This window comes from Fonsecaea pedrosoi (assembly GCF_000835455.1).
Source record: "Fonsecaea pedrosoi CBS 271.37 unplaced genomic scaffold supercont1.9, whole genome shotgun sequence".
NCBI classification, from domain to species: domain Eukaryota; kingdom Fungi; phylum Ascomycota; class Eurotiomycetes; order Chaetothyriales; family Herpotrichiellaceae; genus Fonsecaea; species Fonsecaea pedrosoi.
Window position 1 is genome coordinate 462,737 of NW_013550607.1, and position 22,484 is coordinate 485,220.

Here is a 22,484-nt window from a genome sequence, read left to right on the forward strand (position 1 = left end):
CGTTTCGGCGGCGCAGCGAAGGATTGAAGGGACGGAAGGGTGAGGCTGATTCTGGCCAGATGTTATTTATGCAGGGTGCAGCCTTGCGCCTGTTGTCTCTTTTGTACCGAGTAAGAGTGGGCTCACATCCGGCGCTAAAAATGTGCCTGGCGAGGCTGGATGAACACATTATCGAGCACGAATCGAGTCAACCGTCAATATATAAGATAACCAGAAAAACCAAAATTCTGACAAGGTGGTTTGATGCTCGCATTTCTCATCAGAGTTCATAACGTGTCCTCTGCTGCCTGGTCTCACGTCTTTTTGCTATGCAACGCTATGCTATGCCATGCCTCATGAATGTAAAAATAATACCGAATTGCTTGCACGGTGGGTATCTCTGAAAAGGCGCCGCCTCCCATGGACCCGCAATTCTTTCGTAGGCCCTTTCTGGGTCGAGGCCTTTCTCATTCCCGACTCCATACCAAAATCGATTCGAATGTTGCGTGAGCCATTGCCGCGGCTCCAGCGCGCAAGCCCTGTGTTGCGTGCTCTGGACAAAATGTGCCTCCCTAATTATTCTTCAATGGGTTCCAAAGAAAAGTCCGCTCTTCGTTCCGCTCCACAGACCGACCATCGCTTTCTTTCCTTGTTACTCCTCAGGTTGCCCCCACGAATCTCGAGAGAGCTTCTTCGCCGCGAGTCGCCCGCATCCGCATCCTCCCCCCTCAACTTTGCTTCCTCTTCTTCAAGTACTGCCGCCACTTCTGCATCTGGTGCATCCTCTATTGTCTCCAGCGAGCTGATAGACGGCGACCGAGAACGTAACGACGTTGGAGTACTGGGCATGCTCGAAGCAGAGCTGAGAGAATACATGGGGTATGGCTCGTAGGTGTACTTCTGTGGTGCGAAGGACGGAGATGGTGATGTCCTTCCAGATACACTAGGACTCATAGCCCTCGTGTATAGAGCTGGGGCGCTTGCGCTCTGGTGAAGTGGCAGTGCACCTCGCCGACGCGCTCTCGGGAATGTATGGGAGAGGGAAGACATGGGTGAGGGTTGTGACACATCCACGTCTACGCTCAGTTCAAGCTCTTCATGTTCTGGTATGTTCGGTTCAATATTTAGACCACTCCAGGATGGAACGCCGGGATGAGTGTCTTCCACGGCCGCACGCAACGGGCTTCTTCTTCTGCCTGAATGTAGTGGCGAAGACGGTCTTCTGGGGACACCATAAGGAGTAATGTACCGGCCTGAGGCGTCCACACCAGGCGACGAATGAGCTCTCTGCATAGGCGGCGCGTTGATCAAACTTCCCACTGACAGTGGCCTCACTCTTCTGGGCGGAGATGCAGCTCGAGGACGCGACGGTGTGATGTTCTGTGTAAGCAAGTGGGTGTGTTTCGGAAGTGTCTCAACACTCCTCGAAGGAGATGATCTAGGTGAAGGAGAGGAGGATAACTCAGGTTCGAGGTCCGAAGGAGATGGCGGCAACTCGATATCTTCTGCCCGGATTGGCGGAGAGGAATCGATGGGAAGGCTCGTCAACGTTTGACCGTCGGAGGTAGCGGAGAGGTTCAAGAGGGGTTTTGTCAGCGGCGACATGGTGGATGTGGAAAAGAAGCAATCCTGGATCCTGGATGTTGAGTGATGCAATGATTCAGCTGAATAAGGTAGCGAAAGACGACATAATCGTGCGATCGGTGGTAGGGATTCTAGGATCTGTTGTTGTGCAGAGGGCTATCGCCAGACTTCCGGAAAACCGTAGAATCACAAAGCGCTCCACTTACTGGCACCTTCGAGGCGCTCGCGGTGTGCTTTTGTTCGAGTATCAACGCAAAGTCTGACAGGAAGATAAAGACCCAGCAACACTCGAGGCACAAGAGCCTCTGAGGTTGCTGGTGGAGGTGGTTCCAAATGGCTGGTGGTTTGAGAAAAGGAATGTTCGACGGAAGTGTCAGGAGGAAGAGGTGTTGCTCGATCCTAGTTACAAAATTGCGGAGGTGGAGATTGGTCCTAACCGCAGCGCCCTTGTCAGGGAGTCTAGATCGGGGGGCGCTGGGGGGAATGTTGTGATGGTGGATGTGATGTGATGGGCTCGCCCGGCGATAATGTCAGGGCCCGGTTTTAACTGGAATTTAGCGGCCAGCCTTTAGCTGGACTTGGTTCTCGCGCTGCAGGTTGCCGCTTGGCTGAGTGGCTTATTGGTGCTCGCAGGGCCCTTGCGTGTGTCTGTCGTGCATTAAATCAATCTATGTACAGGTACCGAGAAGGCTTCATGTAATATCATCTTGCTTTGGTGTTCTGTTCTGGATTATTTTCAAAAGAGTCGACCGCCTTCCGATGCGATGTTTCCCTTTATAGGACTCACACGGCCCGATGCGAGCAAGACTACTACCTCAGCGACAAGAATACCACGTCGAAGCTTTTACGGATGACATTAGGAGGACATCCTGCTCCTTGGAAGTGACCGGTGCTGGGCTATGACAGCTTGTTTTCAGCTGCGCTCCCCTGCGTCGAGCCAGCGTCAGCTTTGCGCTGAACAAACCACGCCATTTGTGTCGCTTTGGGCCTCACATGTTTATCTCAGGCCCACTGCTTTTCCATTCACAGGCATCAATCCCGATAGTCTCGCCAACTTGGGAACTTTCCCACGTGGAAATCTGCACACATATTCAGATCTGGCGACCCCCTAAATGGCTGTTGGTCGGCTTGCGGAGACCTGAAAGCTTCCTATCCAGTCAGTGCGTTACCTACATACGTCGAGACAGTGCTCCTGTCTCCACCCATTTGATTCTCCCGTTGTTGACGCCTCGGCCCAGAAGGCTACCCGCTCAGCCCAGACCACGATCATCGTGAAACGTTGAAGGACGAGTAATGATTTTCCACAACGAATCCTTTCCCAGGCGATGACATCCTCCCCCTGGCAATTGCATGCGATAGAAAAAGGGGGTTCGTCCTAAGGAAACAAAATTCTCACCATCTCACCGAAAACAGCTTATTGAATCTACAATGTAGGATTAGTTGCGTCGAAGGCTCACAAGAGAGATTGAGGCCCGAGGACTCCATCGAGGTTGAGGTTTATTGACACGGCACAGATTAAGGCAGGACAAGGCAAGCAGGATACAGTACTCGCCTTCTCCGCAAGGATCAAAGCCTTTGAGAGTTGGATTCCCACTCATCACCAATTCCAATATAGTCTGCTCAGGCCCCAATAATACTTGATGGCAGTGCAAAAGGATGGAGTGTACCAAAGAACAAGTCCGTGGCCCTGATCCTCCAGGTGGCTCCTGCGATGTGGCATGGAGGTGCAGGCAAGCATTTAAATTTTGATCAAGGCGCATTTCGAACGATGCAGTCATCTCAGGACAGCTGGCAGGGATTGCCCGGGCCGTAGTGGCCAAAAAGACAAAAGGCCGTTACATACTTTGAAAAGTCTCATTACGCAGATGGTGGACGGTGATTGGGGACGGTGTACCTCGTAGAAGATCGTCTGCCGCACAGAAAGGGGCTGACAATCATATCACATCACCTTCTACCCAAGATTCGAGGTCGAATGGCGAATGGCGTTAACGCCGTTCAAAGACCTGGGCTGGTCGACGACAACAATGGTGAGCATATTTGTGGCGAGAAGCAACAGCAAACGTTTTGGCAGAGTTTCAAAGTTTGTTCTGACATGAGTGTCAAAGTGTCAAGCATCACGGCCGAAAATCGACAAAAGAGGTGAAAATAAAGGACAAAGGGGGGAATTTCGTGCAAATAGAGCATGTTTCAATGAGCCTCAAAGCAGGTGGTGGCAAAAATAGACTTTTTCTGTGACGGTTCGCATGTTCTTACCGTTGTAGTACAAAGTACTTGTAATAATTACGTGTACCGAGTACACAGGAGCAATGGGTTCATTCCTGGTGGTAAACTAGGTACAGGACCTTGTCCAGAGGCACATATACCTAGCACTAGGCACTTTGGGGAGGTACGGAACATGGGGCTGCGGGTGTTTGGGAGGCGCAGACAAAAAGTCCCGCTCACTCTGCGCTTGTAACTCGGACGAGTTTCTCGAAAAACCCTCCAATATATCCCTCGTTCTCCGCGTAATGGCAAGGATGAAAGATTACGAGTACACACAGCAGCCTATTACGGATCCAGCTCGGAGTTAATCCCTCTATGATAAAGTGAGCGTTCTGGGAGACGAGAGTCGTCGTTCACCAAGTACCTAGTTAGTCTCCCCTGAATGGTCACATATGCTTCTTCCTTGATGCCTGCATACATGCAAATCGAAAGCTCCAGACCAGATTACCAAGTTTCGGATCCGATTTTCATGCTGTCCCAGCCTTCCTGGCAGTAGTCAGAATGGCGACCCAGTCCCACTTGATCTCCCCGTCGCCGTACTTTTGTCTCATGTAGGACACCACAGCATTCGTCGCCCTGTCTCTGTATTTCTCCTGTTCCTCCGCGGTCCATGTCTTTTGCTGCACCAAACCCACCATCCCAGTCATCAAGCGGGTGAACTGGTCAACGCCACTTAATATGCTGGTATGGGGCGCCTCTCGCACATCCACATCAACAAACCCAATTTGTGCCACATTGTCTCGAATCCAGTCCACCTCACTCCATCGCCCATCCGAGTTGATTAGCTCACAAAGTTGTTTTATTGACGGGAACGAGGGGATTTCTGGATCTGTGGCAAAGGCATCTTTCACATCGTCGTACCAGCCGAGTTCCATCCATGAAGACATGGCCAAAGTGCCGCCAGGCTGCAAAATGCGGTGGGTTTCGGTCATGCCGACCTTCCAGTCTGAGAAAATCATGGGTCCAAAGTTGAGAAAAACATGGCTAAATTTGTTGCTGGGTAGTTTGGTGTCCATGACATCTGCTTTGACGGCATGGGCACTTTTGACCCCGAACCCACGAATCCGCGGACCAACGAATTCGATCATAGTGTCCGAAAAATCTGCGCAGGTGAGGTCCAGGTCGGCTCTTTGCTTGTTATTCAACATTTTGACTAGGTGCTCCGAGACAATTCCCGTCCCACAAGCCTGGTCCAGCACTACCAACTCCTCATTCTCAGACAGTTCGTCCAACTTTGATTGTTTGATGAGCAGATCGGCAAAGTGCCCAGTCATCTTCTCGGCACTCTCCGCATATACCTTGGTGAAGTTTGCATCGTTGAACATTTTATATACCGCGTGTCCGTCATCAGTGGCCATGGTGGCGTTCGCTGTCTGGGTGCAAATGCTAAAGACCGTCTGATCCGGTGGATGTAAGAATCGCAGGGTAGCCCACGCTCAGTTTTGATGACTGGCCCGCGATAATTTGCGTTCACTTCTCGGTGGTCACACAGCAACTCTTTCGGTGCAGAATGAACAGAATCCTATGGATCGCCTCGAAGAAAGAGGTTCTTAAATGTAGCAGAATTGTCAGGCCTGGCTCTCTCGGACACATACAATATGTCTCCGAGAGAACTGTAGCTGGCGGCCTGACTCGTGATATGCGAGGGACTGTTGCTCTCTGAAATCTGTCTTCATCTTTTGCAGTACACTAGATGGGTATGAAAGGGAGCTTCACTCACGTACGCTGTACCTACCAAGTACATTGTGATGACACTGATTTTTACCTGAGAATTGGATAGCATTGCAAACAGGCAAAGTCAGGAGGAAGAACGGGAAAGGCTTCGGTTGACGAATAGGAGACTTTTAGGCTTAGCTCGGAACACCTGCTCTGTTCGGCCACATACCTGTGGCTTATTATCGCTACACTCCCCGACCGGGTTGGTTCACCTTCTGTTTTCTCACTCGTCCAAACCCAAACAACACCCTGAACCATGCCCCCAGTGACAACTATCCAGCTGATCTGAAACAGTATTTAGTTTCTTTTCCCTCCATCGCTGAAGCGGACCGACATTGAAACGGAGCCCTGACCGATAAGCGCCATGACTAATGTGTCATGCCTACTAATATCCCTACAAGAAGCCTGTCCCCAATCAAGACCAATTCTTCCCTTTTGCCTGACGCTTCTTCAGCAGCGACAACCGGCAAGGCGCCGCGCAAGATTCAGCTAGATGCAAAAGAACCGACAAGGCTGCAACCGCCCCCGGCATGTCTCCGCGCCACCAACGAGGCATCTGGAGGACTTCGCAGCGACCCGTCGAAGCCTCGTGGTTCTCGCATTGCCACGAAGACTAGTACAGTCAATGCTGCTGCACGTGCTAGTCGTCTCGTACCCGGCCACTCTAGGAGTCAGTCATCAAGTAGTGCAACCACCCTACGCCCTACCTCAAGTGCGCCTAAAGTGGCAACCGCTACGGCATCTTCGCGCTCGCAACATGGCATTTCAACGAAATCTTCCGCCGACACACGATTGCCGGTCTCAAAGTCGCACAATAGAGCCTTGAGCGCGTCAGCGCCGCCGAGACCTAACCCCGATACTGGAACTTCACGAGAAGTCGTCTCCAAGGTCGACCCCCACGTGTTTGCTGGAGGAAATGTGTCGTCTTCCTCTGCTAGACCAACAGCGAGACTGGGCAAAAAACCAGACTTTAACGCCAACCTGCAACATTACAGTCTCAAGAAGCCAACAACGATCTCAACCTCTGTCGTCCCGGTCTTGCCCTCGGATTCCCAACACGTCGCCGGTCGTTCCGGCTCTATAGCCCGCGCCATACCTGGCACAGAAGTTGCGCGTCAGGAAGACGAACTTCTCCAACTGTCTCTCGTATACGAAAAGTCTGCGGCCACTTTCCAGCATTACGAGGCATCTATCAAATCGCAGCTCCAGACAGAATCTAAGGGGGTGAAACATCAGCTACGCACCCTCAGGTCCCTGTGTCATGATCGACAGGCGAAAATAAACGCCTTCGCCGTCAGGAGGTGGCTCGACCAGGAACGGAGCCGTCAAGATGTAGAGCATGCAGGGTCAGACACATTACTCTTGCTTGCAGGTTGCCTAGAAGAGCTGCACGAGGTCAGCGGCCAGGATGGACTACTGGAGGCTGTCATGATGACCTTTGAAAACTGGTACCTTGACGCGTCTTCCAGGCGTCCAACCAACGTTGCAGACAATCTGTTTCGTGAGGGTAAGAGCGAGGAGAAAGCATATTGTCCCCACCCGATAGACCCACAATGGTCAGCCTTGGTGTCCGCTGTGCACGACCGAGTTAGAGCGTGTGCGGCTTTATTGGCGGGTCTAAGAGTACATGGGTCACTGGAGGCGTCGTCACTTGAAACGTTGATCGAGATGCACCACACACTCGCTGAGCAGATACTACAAGAGATTTGTATCTGCAGGGCAATAGAAGGCCTCATGCTTCGGGAGCAACAAGAGCGGCTTGCGAGCGAAGTCCAACAAGCTCTGTCGGACGTGGAGTTACATCCTTCTGTAGAATTAATCCCTGACACTGCCAGGATGGGTATTTGGAACCTACGAGGCAAGGTTTCTTAGAGCCGCGGCGATAGCACTACAACAACTCAGCGCGGAAGAGCACGCTGGATCTGAACGAGTGTGCTCGAAGCTTTGGTGTCGTCACACCCAAAGAACAAGACACAAGAGAAGCTTGGAAAGAAACCCGTTCCTAGATGTCGTCCTCCTGGCGCAAACTCCTCAAGGGTGCGCATTCCCGCAAAGGGAAGATCTGCTGACAAGGTTTTCGGCTTGAATCGAAGATGTAGAGGGGAATCTGTGTTGTTTGGAGCGCGACCAAAGAGCCATTTCGATGGTTCAAGCGAGGAGAACGATGGAGTAGTATTTCACAGAAAAGGGACGGTGGATTAACCCGAAGCGAGGTCACAGAGAGTGGCAGTGAGCTTCGAGAAGACCTTCCCACTACATATCCGAGTTCTTGGCGACCGGAGGGTGTCGGGATAGTGGGACTCGTGGTGAAAAGGGAGGACCGAGTCGGTCGAATCATGGGCGACCGAAGAAGGCCCCCTTGAGATGCAGAATGACGAGGGCAATCCCAGGGAAAGGTCCAAGATGTGTTCCGAGTCAATTCACTAGGATTGAATTAGTTATAGTGTAGCTACTGTAAGTTGGTGCAGAAGCTTTGGCCCATCTTACCTAGTTGCCCCCACAATCGTAGGGATGAAAGTTGAGGGCCGATCTACCAAGCTTCTCCCCTCCATTCTCCTGCTCGTTCCTAGAGCCAAACGTCAACCGCTCCCTGGTGCCGCTGCATGTCAGTGGAGAACTGCCGACGTTTTTGCCCATGACTGTCGAGGGGCTGGATGAATAATACGCCCCCCTCTTCTCTTCGGCCCGAGTCCAGGTGCATTGACCACTTGACTTGAATGAAGAGTAATTATTTTTTTTTTTTTCGCTATCGCCCATTACTCAGAGCAGAGATGTCTCTCTTACTGGTTTCATTGCAAGAAACCGCTTCCGTCTCGGCTCCTCTCAAAACCTTTCGGCAGTGCTTGAGAATTCTGATTCGTCATGCTATCCCTGCCAGGGGCCCGTAGTAATCCAGTACCTCTCTCTTTCTAATTCTAGTAGGAGCAGTCTTGTGTGAATCTCGCTATGCGTTCTTGCGGCCTGCGGCGAGACCAAGAGGCGTGGTGGTCAGGAGGGAGAGGCAAGGGCGGTATACTTTGCTCTGCAGATCTCTAACCGGATAAGTGCTAGCCTGCGAAGGGATTCGTTTCGTGCGAGAACTGGCACTACTACTTGTAAAGGCAGAGACACCAGAGCATGATAACGTTGGATTTGTCTTGGTCGTGGACCCTGCAGGATTCGGCAAGTATTCGGTGTGAATTGGCCCATGACATTCCTTCACGACTTGCCTGTCTCGATCATGGCTAGCGACCCAGTATCTCAAGGATCAAAAGAGTTGGGTGATATACATATCCCTACCTTGGGTCAATGTTACTAGCACCCACGTGGTATGCCTGATCGTGGCCTGTCCTCGGGTGCCGATACCTTTCAAGGAGCGTGAGAAGAGCCCTCTTTTCGATGTGATGTAGGTACCTAGTGCCCATGTACCACATTTGTACTTGCCTTGTCCAACGGAGTCCCCTCTCTTGTCCCATTTTGCTGGCTAGGCATTGGAGGCCCTAGTCCACACGGCCGAGCTTGTGGTCACTGATCCATTTGGTAGTCGGTTCATCTTTCGTTCTGTCGATGGGTCTCTTTTGCGGCCGCGCTTGGCTCCGGAGGAGATGGGTAGGGATCGGGTTTAGTGAGTGGCTTATCTAATACTGTGGTCAACTGTAGTCATCGGAAAACTGGAGCTGGAGAGGTTACAACACAAAGTTATGGAGTGCAGCAGTGGCAATTGATCAGGTAAGAATTTCGGAAGGGTGGCTGCCGTTGGCTGTTGGCTGTTGGCTGTCGGCTGTTGTCTGCAGTTGGCACCAGCTGGAGACTTGTAGGGGTAATCACCTGGTGGGAGGTGGGATGGATGTGAAGTGCTGTTAGTGGTGGCCGATGACTGGTTCTCGCTGCTCTTACCCATTGAGCGCCATTCACCCAAGGCGGCGACGAGTCAGCCAGCTTCCCTTGCCTTGAAGCTTTCCCTAGATAGGCTGGGGAACTTCCCAACAAGGCATTGCATCTGCCTTTGGGTATAGGATCTTTTTTTTCCCTCGACCTCCTTGTTGTGCATGACACTCGCTTCCTCCCCCTCCTCCCCCCCCTTTTCCTTTTCTCTGTCTTGGATCACGTTATCTCTCGTGGAATGTTAGGTCCCCCATGGGTGCCCTTTCCTTGACTCCAGCAATCCTTACACCACTTCCCCCCTCGGGTTAGTTTTTTGATGTCAGTCGTCGAGGTCAACCTCCGATAGGCACTTCCAGATCCATTCCGCCCTGCCAATGACACAATAGCTGGCCTCATTCGCATCCCGAAAACACGCCAGCCGTGGCGAGCCCAAAGGAGCAAGCGCACCTTTTACAGAACAACTCTGTTACAATGGACAAACACGCGGAGCGAAGCAAACAGTTCACCCACCTGGAAACCCTCAAGGCCCTCTGCGTAGGCGAATCGGAGCTCCCATTTCCCAAAAAAGATGGCCCTCGCGGCCGAGACGCACCACCAGGCTGCCCGTTGCAGTATCCTTGTCTGGCGGGAGACTAAACTTTGACCGTTGGCGCCCTGCTGGTAAAGTGATCCATGCGCCCACTGCGTACTAAACTTCTTCGAAACAAAGTACGGAGCGCGGTGATCTCTGGATCTTTTTCCATTCCCAAAATTTACCTCGTACTTCCTGCGGGCTGACTCCAATTATCATAGCTCTTGCTCCTCTTCTCCAATCCTTCTCGATCTCTGCCTTCTCTCGACCAGATCCTCTTTATCCCCTGGTGCCCGCCTTTCCACGGTCCAATCGACGATCACCATCTCTGTTACCTCGCCCTGGTCTTTGCTCGATCCCATTTCCTTCCTAGCTGCAGGGTGATCCAGTCAAGGACATAACATACTGTACAGTCTCCCCCATGCCTGCTTAGGCATGCTATGGTACCCGTCCTGGCTCTCGTCGCAGTCCGCGAGTATGCAATATCAAGGATTTGCCTCCCGCGCCCGTCCTTTACGATAACTTAGGCGGGAAGGTACGTACGATTACACGGCGCCTAAACCGAGAAGAAAAAAAAGTCCTCGTCCTAGACCGACCCTCCTTGTCCTCGCGCTGGTTTGCCACACGCGTCCTCTTCCTCAGCCACTGTCCCCTCAAATGTTGCCTTGCACACGCCACTCCCGTTTAACAAAGGACCAGAAGTTGGTGCGAGATCGGTGGAAGGGATGGACGGTGATTTCTATTCTCCAGATGAGCCAGAAGATGTGAAGCCCAATACCTCTATGGCTTCCAGCCTCCTCCTCTCCCGTGTCACCAGTGCGCCTGAACCCTCTCGCCGAGGGGTAGATGGTCCTTTCTCGCCGTCGTTGCATCAGACACCCCGAAAACGCGACCTGCCTATGGACCAATCTCACCAGCGACGTACCACAGACCGATCATCTCCTGCTAGATACTTCTGGTCTCCCGGGAGCACCAGTCCACGGGTGGAGTTGGAAGAGCCTCCGGACAAGCGTCCGCGACTGGATTATATACCGGAGAGGTTAGAAACAGACATGCAATCGTCCAAGAGCAGGATATACCCTCAGGTATGTGACTGGTGGTCGCATAGACGCCATAACCATATCCTCGGAAGGGTTTGGATGGGCACGTCTATTGGTGAGAGTGACTGACGACCGCCTTTCGCCCCCCAGACCAGCTCGTATGTTTACCCGGGAGAGCATCGCCCTCCCGCCCCCCCTCCAGAAGATATACCCCATCATCAAGCGTGGCGCGGATCATGCGGCAACTGTTCAGATACCGAGTCGCTGGTGCTGGACCTCGTACATGGGTTCTTGGAGCTTCAATCAGAGGTCACTCGAGCTCTGGCCATTTCAACAGGGCAAAAAAGCCCTTTCGAGGTAAGCCCCGGTCCGCCCCATTGGAACGGGAAGTGCTGACGGGACCAAAAAAGTCTATCGGAGTCGAAGTGACTAAGCTAGGCCTCAAACAGTCTCTTACATGGACCCTCAATGAACTTCGAAATACGAGTCGCCTCATACAGTCACACGTAGTTACGTCGAAACCGGGGTTACCCCCCCTGGCTGATGTTGTTCCGCCCCCATTTGTAAACGACATACGTCGTTTATCTATCCATGGGCAATCTTCGGCAGCTCCCACATCTATAAATGACCCCCGCAAAGCACCCCTTCCGCCAGACACTCCTCGAAGTGATGATCACCAACGTCGCACACTTGAGCACCCAGCTGTCCAGATGCCACGTCCATTCGAACAAGGACTTCCCCCAATCCTTCAAGGGGAAGAGTTGAAAAGAAATCAACCATACGAGCAGACGGCCTCGGGTTCGGGGCAGTCGCCTCATGCCTCGTCTTCCAGTTCGGTTTTTGGCTCAGCACAGTCGCCCATGCAATCTCAACCATCCAGCCGCACGCTGCCGTCACCACCGTCAATCCAATATCCGCGGACAGGGAGTTCGGAATATGTACAATACTCTCCCACGACAACTCAGGCTGCCCACACTTCTCACCTCCAAGACCTACAACATCAGATTTCGACCAAGACTCTCGCGCTTCAGACTCTACAACGTGAACATGACCAGTTGTTGGCCGCTTTTTCAAGGTCTCAGATTCGGTGCACCGCTTTGGACAAGAAGTCGCAAGTGTCCGATCACGAAATCAACACGTTGACCGAGGACAAAATAAGGCTCCAGCAACAGGTGGATGCATTGGAAAGTCAGGTCCAGGATCTGGTCAAATCACGTGACGAAGTTCATCAGCAATCGTCAGCAGATGGTGCACAGTGGAGACAAATCGTGGCTATGTCATCGCAACTACAACTCAAGGGAGCTGACGAAGCGCGACGATTCAGACTGGAGCGAGAAGGGTGGGAGCGAGAACGGGCAGCGCTGCAGAAACGAATTGAAGAACTCGAGTCCGGTAAGGAAAAGCTTCCCGAGACGAGGCCGGTTTCTGGTTCCACGACCCCCGTGGCAAACGATCCCATTCTGACTTCGGGCTCTGTTGAGGTTCTTAGAGAAGAGATTATCAGGCTTCGGCGCCGGTGTGTCGAATTGGAACTAATGCTTCAAGAGCTCGCGGGAGAGGCCGAGCAGATCGAAAGTGCAATTACCGCAATGGAGAACGTTCGAAAATCACTCACGAGCAAAAAACGCCGCACAGATGATAGTTAGGTGAGGCAAACCGGGTCCAAAGTCGCGATAGTCGCGACTGCTAGCGGGCATTGTGGTTGTAGGCAGCAACAAGACAAAGTTTGCCACACCCCCCTGCGGGCCTACCAATACCGAGCTCAAATGGTTATCATGATCTACTCGATCCACCGCTGCCGGAAGAAACACCCCATATGGCTTGTGAAATGCAAGGAGACGCGTCTGCCCTCACTCTAGAGCAAGCGATTGAGAACCGAGGTGCACGCACAACAGGGCGAGGGCTCTAAAACCGGGAGGCCTTATTCTATGGACATCAGTCGCTGTGGCTCAGAGTGGGAGCTGCAAAGAGGCTTTTCCGGAGCCATGGCACACGGCGTTGTACGAGAACAATGAAGCTGTTTGGCGTATAGCCATCCTAGCAACTTCCCGAAACAGGAGGCGCATATTGAAAAAAAAAGGGTGTGGATCACGGGGCCAGATAAATGGCCAGCGAGTATTACGTGGGATATGCTTCGGCTGGTAATGGGGTATACCCGGGAGGCGTTACAGAAGACAAGGAGGCAAACATGTACTATGAGCACGAAAGGCTGGGAAACGGTGTTTCACGGGAGCCCCATCGCTCGAGGGAGAACACTGGATGAAACTTCCTTGTTGGAAAGAAGAAGAAAAACCCATTGAGCAGAATTGTTGAAATATCAAATAATGCCTTGCATTGAGGGTCTGACGAATGATTGGGAAGGGATTCTACCGAGGGTGGATTCTCAAGAGTTTGAAAGTAGCTTGTATCTACTTACTGTACGAGTAGTAGTAGATGCGGAACTCGAGGAGGGAGGACGCCGAATGACAAAAAAGACCCGAGCGATAGGGTTACTACTTGCTGAATACTACTTGTACATAAGTGGCCGATAGGCGTAATACTGGACGGATGTACAAATACGAGTAAAGCCATGAGCATTACGAGGAGTTTGCTAATGCCTGAGCCTTGGTGACCTGCGCGGGGTTGAACTAGTGGCATTTAGTGGCCCTCAGAAGCACTAGTGGCACCAGCAAGGCTAACAACCATTTCCGTTTGGCGGGTCGTGGTGCCAGTAACGGTGACGGCAATGCTTGGGTTCTTCCCTCATTTTCCATCTTGATGGTTATTGTATGGTCCGCACCTCCGCCTCCGCCATCACTCAGCATGGCGTAAACACATCCCTCTGACTGCGCCCACATCACTAAGTCCCTCTCTAGATCCAAGGCTTTGCTCTCTCTTGGGTGCCAGCTTCTTACCAAGAACCACTCTGTATCGTCTCTCACAGACTGCTGCCCTCTTCCAGCGCTCGCTTTGCCACCATTTTAGCCGAGCGCTTCCACAATACTCGGTGCAACTCAGAAACCACATGCTCCCTCCACCGTTAGCCTCGTTCATAGTTCCCCGTGCGTGCACAATTTGAGCCGGCACCGAACAAACCTCACATCACATCCACTGCGCCCTCAGCCGAGGTCATCCTCGTCGGCACAAGGCTTCGTATCTTGCATGTGTCAATTCATCCCCTCCTCAGTTTACAGACTTCAGTTGCCCCCCGGCTGATACGACATGGGCGACAAGTTTGACCTTCGGCTACTGAAGCGATCTTTGGGCGAGACAAGAAGAAGCAGGTCCATTAAAACTCTGTATGGGGATAAGTCTTGGGTGGAAGATTTGGATATTGTCAATGAGCTTGGAGCTCACACCGGTTGCGTCAATGCCCTCTGGTATAGGTCTCACCAATTCTGCCGTCCCCCTCCGTTCTCGTTGCGTGCGTAAGGGACACCTGTGCTGATACTGTCTCTGGTAGTTGGTCGAAAAGTGGCAACCTTCTGGCTTCAGGCTCCGATGATACCTATCTCAATATCTGGGATTACAATGCACCTGGCAGTACCCAGCCCTTCACGCTGAACACAAGTGTGAGCACCGGTCACCATGCAAACATCTTCTCAGTCAAGTTCATGCCCCACTCGGGCGACCACACCGTTGTTACATGCGCCGGAGACTCCGAAGTCCGCGTCTTCGATCTGGAATATGCTGGAGCTGCGAGCCAGAGCACGTCGAGCGACGCAGGCACAAGAAGCCGGAGGTTCAACAGGTTCTTTCGGAACGCGAGGTGGCTGAATGAAGGCAATACCAACTGTCGGGTATATCGAAGCCACTCAGATCGCACAAAGAGAATAGTGACCGAGTCCAGTCCTTACCTGTTCTTGACGTGCTCCGAGGATGGCGATGTGCGACAATGGGATCTCAGACAGCCTTCGTCAGCATATCCTGCTCCTCGGGGTCTCCGGGGCTTCGCACGATTTCACCAGGGAGCTCAGAGCGACAGTGGCGACTCGCCTCCTCCCCTCATTTCTTACAAGAAATACGCCCTCGATTTGAACACCATCTCCTGCGCGCCCAGTCAGCCACAGTACATTGCGCTTGGTGGGGCTCATCTTCATTGCTTTTTGCACGACAGGCGCATGCTTGGTCGAGATCTGGGCTCTGAGAAGGGCCAACCTGGCACTCGAAAGCCTGACGCGGGCTCCCCGGAAGACGAGGCCATGGCTGACGCAACCAGGTGTGTTAGACGATTTGGGCCTAACAACAAGCGCAAGATGGGACCGCGTGGACATGGGCATATCACGGCGTGCAAGATCAGTGATGCCAACCCCAACAATCTCGTGGCCTCTTGGTCTTCAGATCATATCTACAGTTTTGATATCGTCCAGTCGCCCGACGTGAGGGAAGCCGATGCCCGAGCCCATGAAGGTTTCCTGCTTAGAAGCTTTTCCGGCCGCAAAAGGAAGAGGGGAAAAGCGAACGCCTCTTCCAGCAGTCTGGGCGATGCAGCCAATCCCAGTAGGCGTCTACGGAGGGTTCCGGACGACCGTCCAGAAGAGGGCCGCACTGCTCTGTTGGCAAGGTTCGCTGACGGAGAGTCTGAGCTTATCCCTATCCCTTCCCCCATGTCCGAAACGACGGCCGGGACCCCGTCAGCTCATGAGCTCCTGCTCTCGGAAGCTCAGAAATCGAGTGAACGGGTGGCAAGATCACTCATTCAACTCCGCAAGACCTTGTTTGACTTCTCTGCCTCATTAAGCGCCGATGTTTCTGCGTCTCTAGAGGGGACTTCAGATCTCACACCCCATACGGCCGCATTTACTAGTGCCCTTGGCCGATGTGCCTCGCTGCTTCCTCAGATGGACGAGGTCATCCGTACATGGTCATACCCGATAAACCCGAGTGAGGAGGATGTCACCCTACAAAATACCTTGAGGAGAAATCGACAATCGAGTTGGCGATTCGTGCAAGCAGCTGGCTGTTTGGCCCGCACCCTCGGTGGACGTTTGCAAAGCCTCACCTCAGCCCCGGATGTTCGGCTCGCACAATTCGACCAGATTAGACCTGCTGCTCACGAAGGTAAGAACATCTGCAAAGAGTCGAGATTTTGCTACGACTTCCTGAAAGCCATTCTTCTGTGGCTAGATGGTGGGCAAGTTGCGGTGTTGCAAGGGTTTAAGCGGCCGCCCAACGTGAGTACCGATAGTCCTCGATTTCCCCTCGATCGAGAGGACACGGTACAAACCTTTGTGCCGAAATTGGAAGCCTATCTCTTGGATCTGGCAGAAGAGGAGACCCCGGTTGTGGACCTAGACACAAATCGTTTCGAGCGGGACGAAACTCGTCATGTTTTTCGGAATCAGAAGTCGGCTGTGCAGGCTTTCACGAGAGCCCTCGGCAATATTGAGCTGGTAGCCAGCCATGGTATGTCTGAGACTCGGTCTGACCCGTCGAATCCCTCCACGACAATACGCGTGATGGACAAGGGCGCAGCAACCAGGTTCTGGGGGCTTAAGGTAGGCCGCTCCCTACTCATGCGTGCCGCGGAAGGGGTTACGTTCGATTTTGTGAACCGAGCGTTTGGGGGGTTGAGACTTCGGTTGGCCAGCTCAGATTTGGAGGAAGAACGGTCTCAAGAAGACATCGACCCGGACGAAGAGGAACGCATTGTTGAAGCTATCGACATTGTGAGAACCCACTTGGGGGAGTCTTCAACGGAGTCGGCCCAAACTCCGCACGAGACCACGGAGGGATCCAGCCAGCCAGATGTAGAAATGGGCACTCCACTTACTGTCCACGTCGAGGATGCGGACGAAGATGGAAACGAAGACAATATCGAGGGCGAAGAATGGGAATCAGACACTTCAGAGACCGAGGAAGACGACGACGATGGGGAGGCTCCGGAACGTCTCTTCTTCCGACGGCGTATCGGGTTTGCGCGGTATCGTGAACGAGCTTCGGTGAATCTCCAGGTACCCTACACGTCACATACCAAAGTTTACAAAGGCCATTGTAATACACGGACTGTCAAGGACGTGAATTTCTGTGGTCTCAATGATGAGTACGTTGTCAGCGGCTCCGATGATGGCAATTTCTTCATCTGGGACAGGAAGACGTGCAAGATCCTCAATATTCTGGAAGGAGACGGCGAGGTTGTCAATGTGGTTCAGGGCCACCCGTATGAGCCTATGATTGCTTGCAGCGGCATTGACAGTACCGTCAAAATCTTCGGTCCCGGAGGCGACAGTCGAGAACGCGAGGCGGCAGAAAAAGGGATCGACGTTGCTAATCCTGGTGGAGGGGTGCACTCGTCTCTCAGATTTGGAGGTCGACGGAGCCGACGCACTCGGGGTGCAGACGACGACGATAGCGATGAGGATGACGATGGCTCTGGAGCCGTGGCTTCCAGTGGACTCCGAAGTCGTCGGGCAATGCACCGCAGCTACGAGATCACCAGTCAGAACGATGTGGAACTGAGGCGCACTGCAGAAGACAGTTTTGTCACGGTAGGTTCCATGGACGAGCTGTTGGTCAGGGCATGGATTATGTCGAGTCTCCATATGATTTGACGGACGCACGCACCTCCACGCCATCCCCCACGCTAGGCTGCAATGGCATCTAACATCTATTGTCAAAGCAGGAGGGGGTGCTTGCTAGGTTTGCATTGGCGATCCAAAGAGGCCAGATGACAGGAGTCACCGGGGGAGGGTTTGGCGAGGCAGGCGGCACTATAGTGGTCGATGACAATTGTTTGGTCAGTTCATTCCCAGTAAGACGTTTGTCTCAGGCTTGCTGATGATGATGATGCTTAGATCATGTGAGAAGATTTCTGTCAGTGGCTCAATCCCGGCCAATGCACCTCGTCACCGACGCGAAGGGTCCCAAAACACAGACATGTCCAATTGGTGGAGAAAGAAGGGCCAGAATGGGAAGACGTACCGTGGCTTTTTAGGCTCTGATGGGAGCGAGACTCTGGCTGACCCAGGCATGAATTGGATATCCACGGAGAGAACGTCGGACAGCCAGCTCCCATCACCCCGAGCGATCGTATTTCATCGTCTGGTTGAAGAGGGCTTTACGGGGAATGTCCGAATGTGAGCGAGGATCTGGTTGTACCATGACCAATTCTGGGCTGGATAGGCAATAGGTCAACCGATTCGTGCATGCGTTTTCAGTATCTAGGCTGCTCACAGAACGTAATACCACGATAGTATGGCACTGGGGCCGCCGTACCTCGCTTTTCGCTTTTCGGCTCCGCAGTGGCCAGTTCTATTCCGTACATGGCCCCGATTTCCGCCCCCTCCGACTTACGAGGATTATTGATCCCAGTGGATGGTCAGGCCAGGCCAGGTCACTGGTGCCACTGACCAATGCGTATATCGCATATATCGTGGATCGTGTAGCGGTGGTTCGTTCCATCGGCTCCGAGGTCGCCAAAAAAAAAAAGGAGCGAGGAGGGGCTTACGAAATGGTCAGTTTCTGACATACATATGTATGTACGAGGTACCTCATCGGAGCTATTATGTACTCAGCTAGCTCGCCGTTGCCGTTTGTATCCAGAATTGGGGCTTGCAAGGCTTGTTGGCCGTGGGGACGGTGGAGATCGGAGATGGAGATGGAGATGATGGTGGTGCAGACAGGACATATTACGAAGTCCGGACTTCGAGCACTGCTTGCACGGAGTACTGTAGGCAGGCACCTCGTACTTGGGTAATATTATCATTGAGTGAAATGACCATTCGTCATGAATCCGCCCTCTACCGTTCTGCCGTTCTCTGAACGTGGTAGTTATCTATCAGTGTTGCTCCCCAAAAACGCCTTTCCTTTTCCCCTTAGAGCACGCAGAACAAGCCATTCTACGCCCCGTTTTTCCACTCAAAACAACATCGATGCACGTATTCAACCGTGGGAAAAAAGCGTGAGACGTCCGTCTATCAGATCATCGGCGATCTTGCGCAACCCGTCGCCAACGCCCAGTCCACCGATGTTGGTCATGACCATGTACGTTCCCTCGCGGTCCTCTTCACCACCACCACCACCACCACCGTTCCCAATGACAGCGTACGCGACCACGTAGTTGTACCTGTTGCTCCCCGGGTGCGAAATGCTGTAGACGGAGCCGTCTGGGTTCCGCCGTTGACAATGCCACCCACCGGGCGTGTAGATGTCGTCGTCTGCGTAGGGCGTGTGCAGGAATTTGAACATCTCCTGAGACAGCCCGAGAGGCGTGTCTAACCCGTTGACTCCATCGATGTGAGCCTGCAGGAACTTGTTGTACTGTGCCATCGGCGCATGAACCCGCGCGGCTGGGTTGAAAGCCGGCGGTTTGTCGCGGTGGTCAAAGTCGACGTCTGAAACAGGTTCCGCCGCTCCATACGGCTCCGACACCCACCGGTGTGGCCAGGGATTGCAGATGGAAGTGACGTTGGTCTCATCGTTGGGCCCAAACCCTGTGTGTTGCATGCCCAGAGGCTCGAAAATTCGAGTCTGGACAAAGTCTTCCCAGGTACTTCCGGTGATCAACTCTATGATGGCGGCAGTGATCAAATAGTTGGTGTTGTCGTAACAAAATTTGCCCTTGGTTCTCGCTGGAGATTGGGTCAATGCTTTCTGGACCATCAACCATCGACCCTGCTTCGGGGATATGTCGGGCCTGTACAAGGACTCATAGAACGGGGTATCGGCAGCCCAGTCAATATCGAGGCCTGATCGATGCGACGTCAACATCTTGATCGTGGTGCTCTTGTGCTCCTCGGCCATAGAATCAGCGAGAGAGGGAATGGCTTCCTCCAGTGTGGAATCCCACCGCAAATGTCCAGCTTGAACCAGAATTGCAAAGGTAGTGGCCGTCATCGCCTTGGTGTTTGACGCCAGATGAAATTGATCGTCCTTGGTGATCTTGAGCGAGGCCCCTATCCGCCTCAGACCAGTAACCGCAGAGGAAAAGTCGCCATGTCTGCTGGAAGCGGCGGCGAGGCCCGGGTAGTTGTACTCCTTGCGTAGCTTTTCGAGGAGCGTATCCCCTACCGTTATTGAGGCCGATGACAGATCCGGTGGGCTGTTTGAAAAGGGCCATCTTGAGCAGAAAGTCAGTGTCCCCGTCAAATGATAGGTATGCCGGCCGTTGCCGCAATCAATACTTACAGCCACCCCCACAACCCGGACATATCGAGGGCGAAGAGGCAGAAGGCCACGAATGCGAACTGTATCCAACGACGACGACTCTGTGTTCCCTTTGAAGACGGAGGATGCATCATAGCGATGGACGAGATGAGGATTTTCTCACACTTTCTAGGTAGCAGCTTTCGGATACTTTGCGTGTGAAGTGACAGGAGCGAATCGGATGTACGCTTGGCTTGTTCCGAGCTCTGCCTCACCGCTAGGCTGGACAGTCGGATTCACCAGATGTCATGATATCTGTGAATGCTAAAGTACCGTCAGTCATGGTTTGGACTGAGGCGGTGAGGATGTGTTGTGGCAGCAGCGAAAACAAGCAGCCAGACTGTCACTCGGCTGTGGCACCCACATACATGTTGATATTCACTTGTTGGCTTGAGTCCAAAAGAGGAATAGCCTGACAATACCTTAAGCATGAGACTAAAGCTTGTACCACTTGACTAGGCAGGTGGTGACTGATGTGTTCCTTCCCTAAGATACACGTTTCCCTCAACTTTCGAGGGGCAGCCTCACTCTTAGGCTCCTTTAACTAGTGGCAACGCCGTCTGCCATCTGCCATCTGCCGTGGCGTATGTCGTGATGCTTCGCCCCGTTTGATTCGTGCTGTTTGGTGTATTTGGGTGTCTACAAACATACCGTGTTACCATCCCCGTCACCAGGCAAACGGGTGTCCAAAAAGGCAACCGTGCGGCTCTGCGGACCGAGCCTTTCCGAGTCATTCTTGGCACTTCAAACTTCTCCATAATGCTTGATCCCATTGGACAGCGGCTCTGGCCCCCGCTGGCTAGTGTTCGCAGTGGATCTCGAGTTTGCTCCATGTCAATCACTTCCTACACACCATCCACCCACCATCAGGCTGGCCAGCCTGATACTGGACAACATCCACCTGAGAGCATCAACATTGCGCCCATTGCCTTGCTTCGCTTACGAGGATGATGGCCGGATTAAATCCTTTCGGCCAGACAGCCCAGAATTCCGAGCCTTGTTTGTCCACGTTTTTGAACATAAACCCCAAAGAGTCCGAAGCGCATGGAGACTTCCTTGGTGGAAAACACCCTCTTCTCTTATGCCAACTGAAACCGCGGCCGAGCCTTCTAGAAAGCCGCTCAATGAAACCCTTTGCATAGCGAAGCATGCCACGACTGGGGAAATGGGAGATCTCCGCCTTCTATTCGGCACAGCGACCAATTGAGCTGAAACGCATCACGCCGTCTAATACCATCTTCTGTGACCCTAACATCAACCGCCATTCGGCAGACGCAGTGGCACAGATTTCGTCGCAAAGCTGCGCGTGGAACTATGTCTCAAGATCTAGAGAAGCTGCACCCATTGTCGGCGGCGAGCCTAAGGAGATATTTGAGAACAGTTATCCTGAGCCAGAGGAAGGTGTGCGACCTCGCGCCATCGAGTTTGAATCTTGCAAGCCTCTCCCTAGCCACATCCGTGGCCGGTTGAAGAGGAGACCGGTCCCCTCCATTTCAAATTATGCCTCCATACGAGGACATATCATCAGACAGATACCAGGATATTCGGTGGCCATCCTCGATGTCTGCCCGAACAACACAGATACATCCACGAGCAGTGGCATGATATCGAAAGACATCGCGTGTCAGCAGCCTCAGCAACTCGTCCTGAAATACTACTCCGCCGCCGAGATCACGCGTGACCCACGACGAACTGGCCGGGAGTACGTTCCGTGCTTCTTCAACGAGGTCAATGCGTATGCCCAGGCGAGGGCCGCCCAGGGAACAGTCCTACCGTATGTTTGTGGGGTGTATGAGGATGCCAGTACCGCGGTTGTGACGGGCCTCTATCTGGTCATGGAATACCTCCCCAATTCGACCACTCTAAGAGACATGGATAGCCATCTTCGAGCAAGTTCGGTGCGCCTCCTTCGCGAGAAAACCGCGTTTGCTTTGCAGGCGTTGCATTCCTGTGGCGTCTCGCATGGCAGTATGAAGAGTAACCAACTGCTCATCTGCGCAGACACTCATGGCGAGAATGAGCACTCCACGTTTTCGGAGAGAGAGGATTGGTTTGTGGTCATCGTTGACCTGCAGTACGCTAGGTGAGCTCCTTCCCCAACCCCCCATATCTCTGGCCCACAGATTGGGCACACCGAGATCTGATACACCTCCCAGGTTTCACCGCGACATGCATGAGTTGGAGTTGGCAGCCGAAGCAGACCAGCTGGCCCTGCGAGAAGCATTTTCTTACTGTGGCTGCAAAGCGGAAGAAGACGACGACGATGAAGCGTATCAACAATTTGTTCGGGAACGTCAGTTTTCCATGGGTTACTGTTGAGAGGATAACCGCTGTAACAACCGCCG

At 53.0% G+C, this 22,484-nt stretch overlaps 7 protein-coding genes across 7 annotated transcripts; 4 read left to right on the forward strand and 3 right to left on the reverse strand.

Moving 5' to 3' along the window:
• Nucleotides 1-555: 555 nt before the first annotated feature.
• Z517_12268 (uncharacterized protein) lies at nt 556-1,584 on the reverse strand (the record flags this gene model as incomplete). Its single annotated transcript, XM_013422682.1, has 1 exon — nt 556-1,584. One exon carries the CDS (start codon nt 1,582-1,584, stop codon nt 556-558), a length of 1,029 nt encoding a protein of 342 aa, XP_013278136.1.
• A 2,708-nt stretch (nt 1,585-4,292) lies between these two features.
• Z517_12269 (uncharacterized protein) lies at nt 4,293-5,183 on the reverse strand (the record flags this gene model as incomplete). The annotated part of the gene is made up of 1 exon (XM_013422683.1): nt 4,293-5,183. One exon carries the CDS (start codon nt 5,181-5,183, stop codon nt 4,293-4,295), a length of 891 nt encoding a protein of 296 aa, XP_013278137.1.
• A 736-nt stretch (nt 5,184-5,919) lies between these two features.
• On the forward strand, nt 5,920-7,413 carry Z517_12270 (uncharacterized protein; the record flags this gene model as incomplete). Its single annotated transcript, XM_013422684.1, has 1 exon — nt 5,920-7,413. The coding sequence occupies one exon, from the start codon at nt 5,920-5,922 to the stop codon at nt 7,411-7,413; it is 1,494 nt and encodes a 497-aa protein (XP_013278138.1).
• Nucleotides 7,414-11,726: 4,313 nt separating this feature from the next.
• Nucleotides 11,727-12,662, forward strand: Z517_12271 (uncharacterized protein; the record flags this gene model as incomplete). Its single annotated transcript, XM_013422685.1, has 1 exon — nt 11,727-12,662. One exon carries the CDS (start codon nt 11,727-11,729, stop codon nt 12,660-12,662), a length of 936 nt encoding a protein of 311 aa, XP_013278139.1.
• A 1,555-nt stretch (nt 12,663-14,217) lies between these two features.
• Z517_12272 (uncharacterized protein) lies at nt 14,218-17,546 on the forward strand (the record flags this gene model as incomplete). The annotated part of the gene is made up of 2 exons (XM_013422686.1): nt 14,218-14,375; nt 14,459-17,546. The coding sequence occupies 2 exons, from the start codon at nt 14,218-14,220 to the stop codon at nt 17,544-17,546; spliced, it is 3,246 nt and encodes a 1,081-aa protein (XP_013278140.1).
• Nucleotides 17,547-18,876: 1,330 nt separating this feature from the next.
• On the reverse strand, nt 18,877-20,231 carry Z517_12273 (uncharacterized protein; the record flags this gene model as incomplete). The annotated part of the gene is made up of 2 exons (XM_013422687.1): nt 18,877-20,053; nt 20,122-20,231. 2 exons carry the CDS (start codon nt 20,229-20,231, stop codon nt 18,877-18,879), a joined length of 1,287 nt encoding a protein of 428 aa, XP_013278141.1.
• A 1,056-nt stretch (nt 20,232-21,287) lies between these two features.
• Nucleotides 21,288-22,458, forward strand: Z517_12274 (uncharacterized protein; the record flags this gene model as incomplete). The annotated part of the gene is made up of 2 exons (XM_013422688.1): nt 21,288-22,222; nt 22,296-22,458. The coding sequence occupies 2 exons, from the start codon at nt 21,288-21,290 to the stop codon at nt 22,456-22,458; spliced, it is 1,098 nt and encodes a 365-aa protein (XP_013278142.1).
• Between the last annotated feature and the right edge of the window lie 26 nt (nt 22,459-22,484).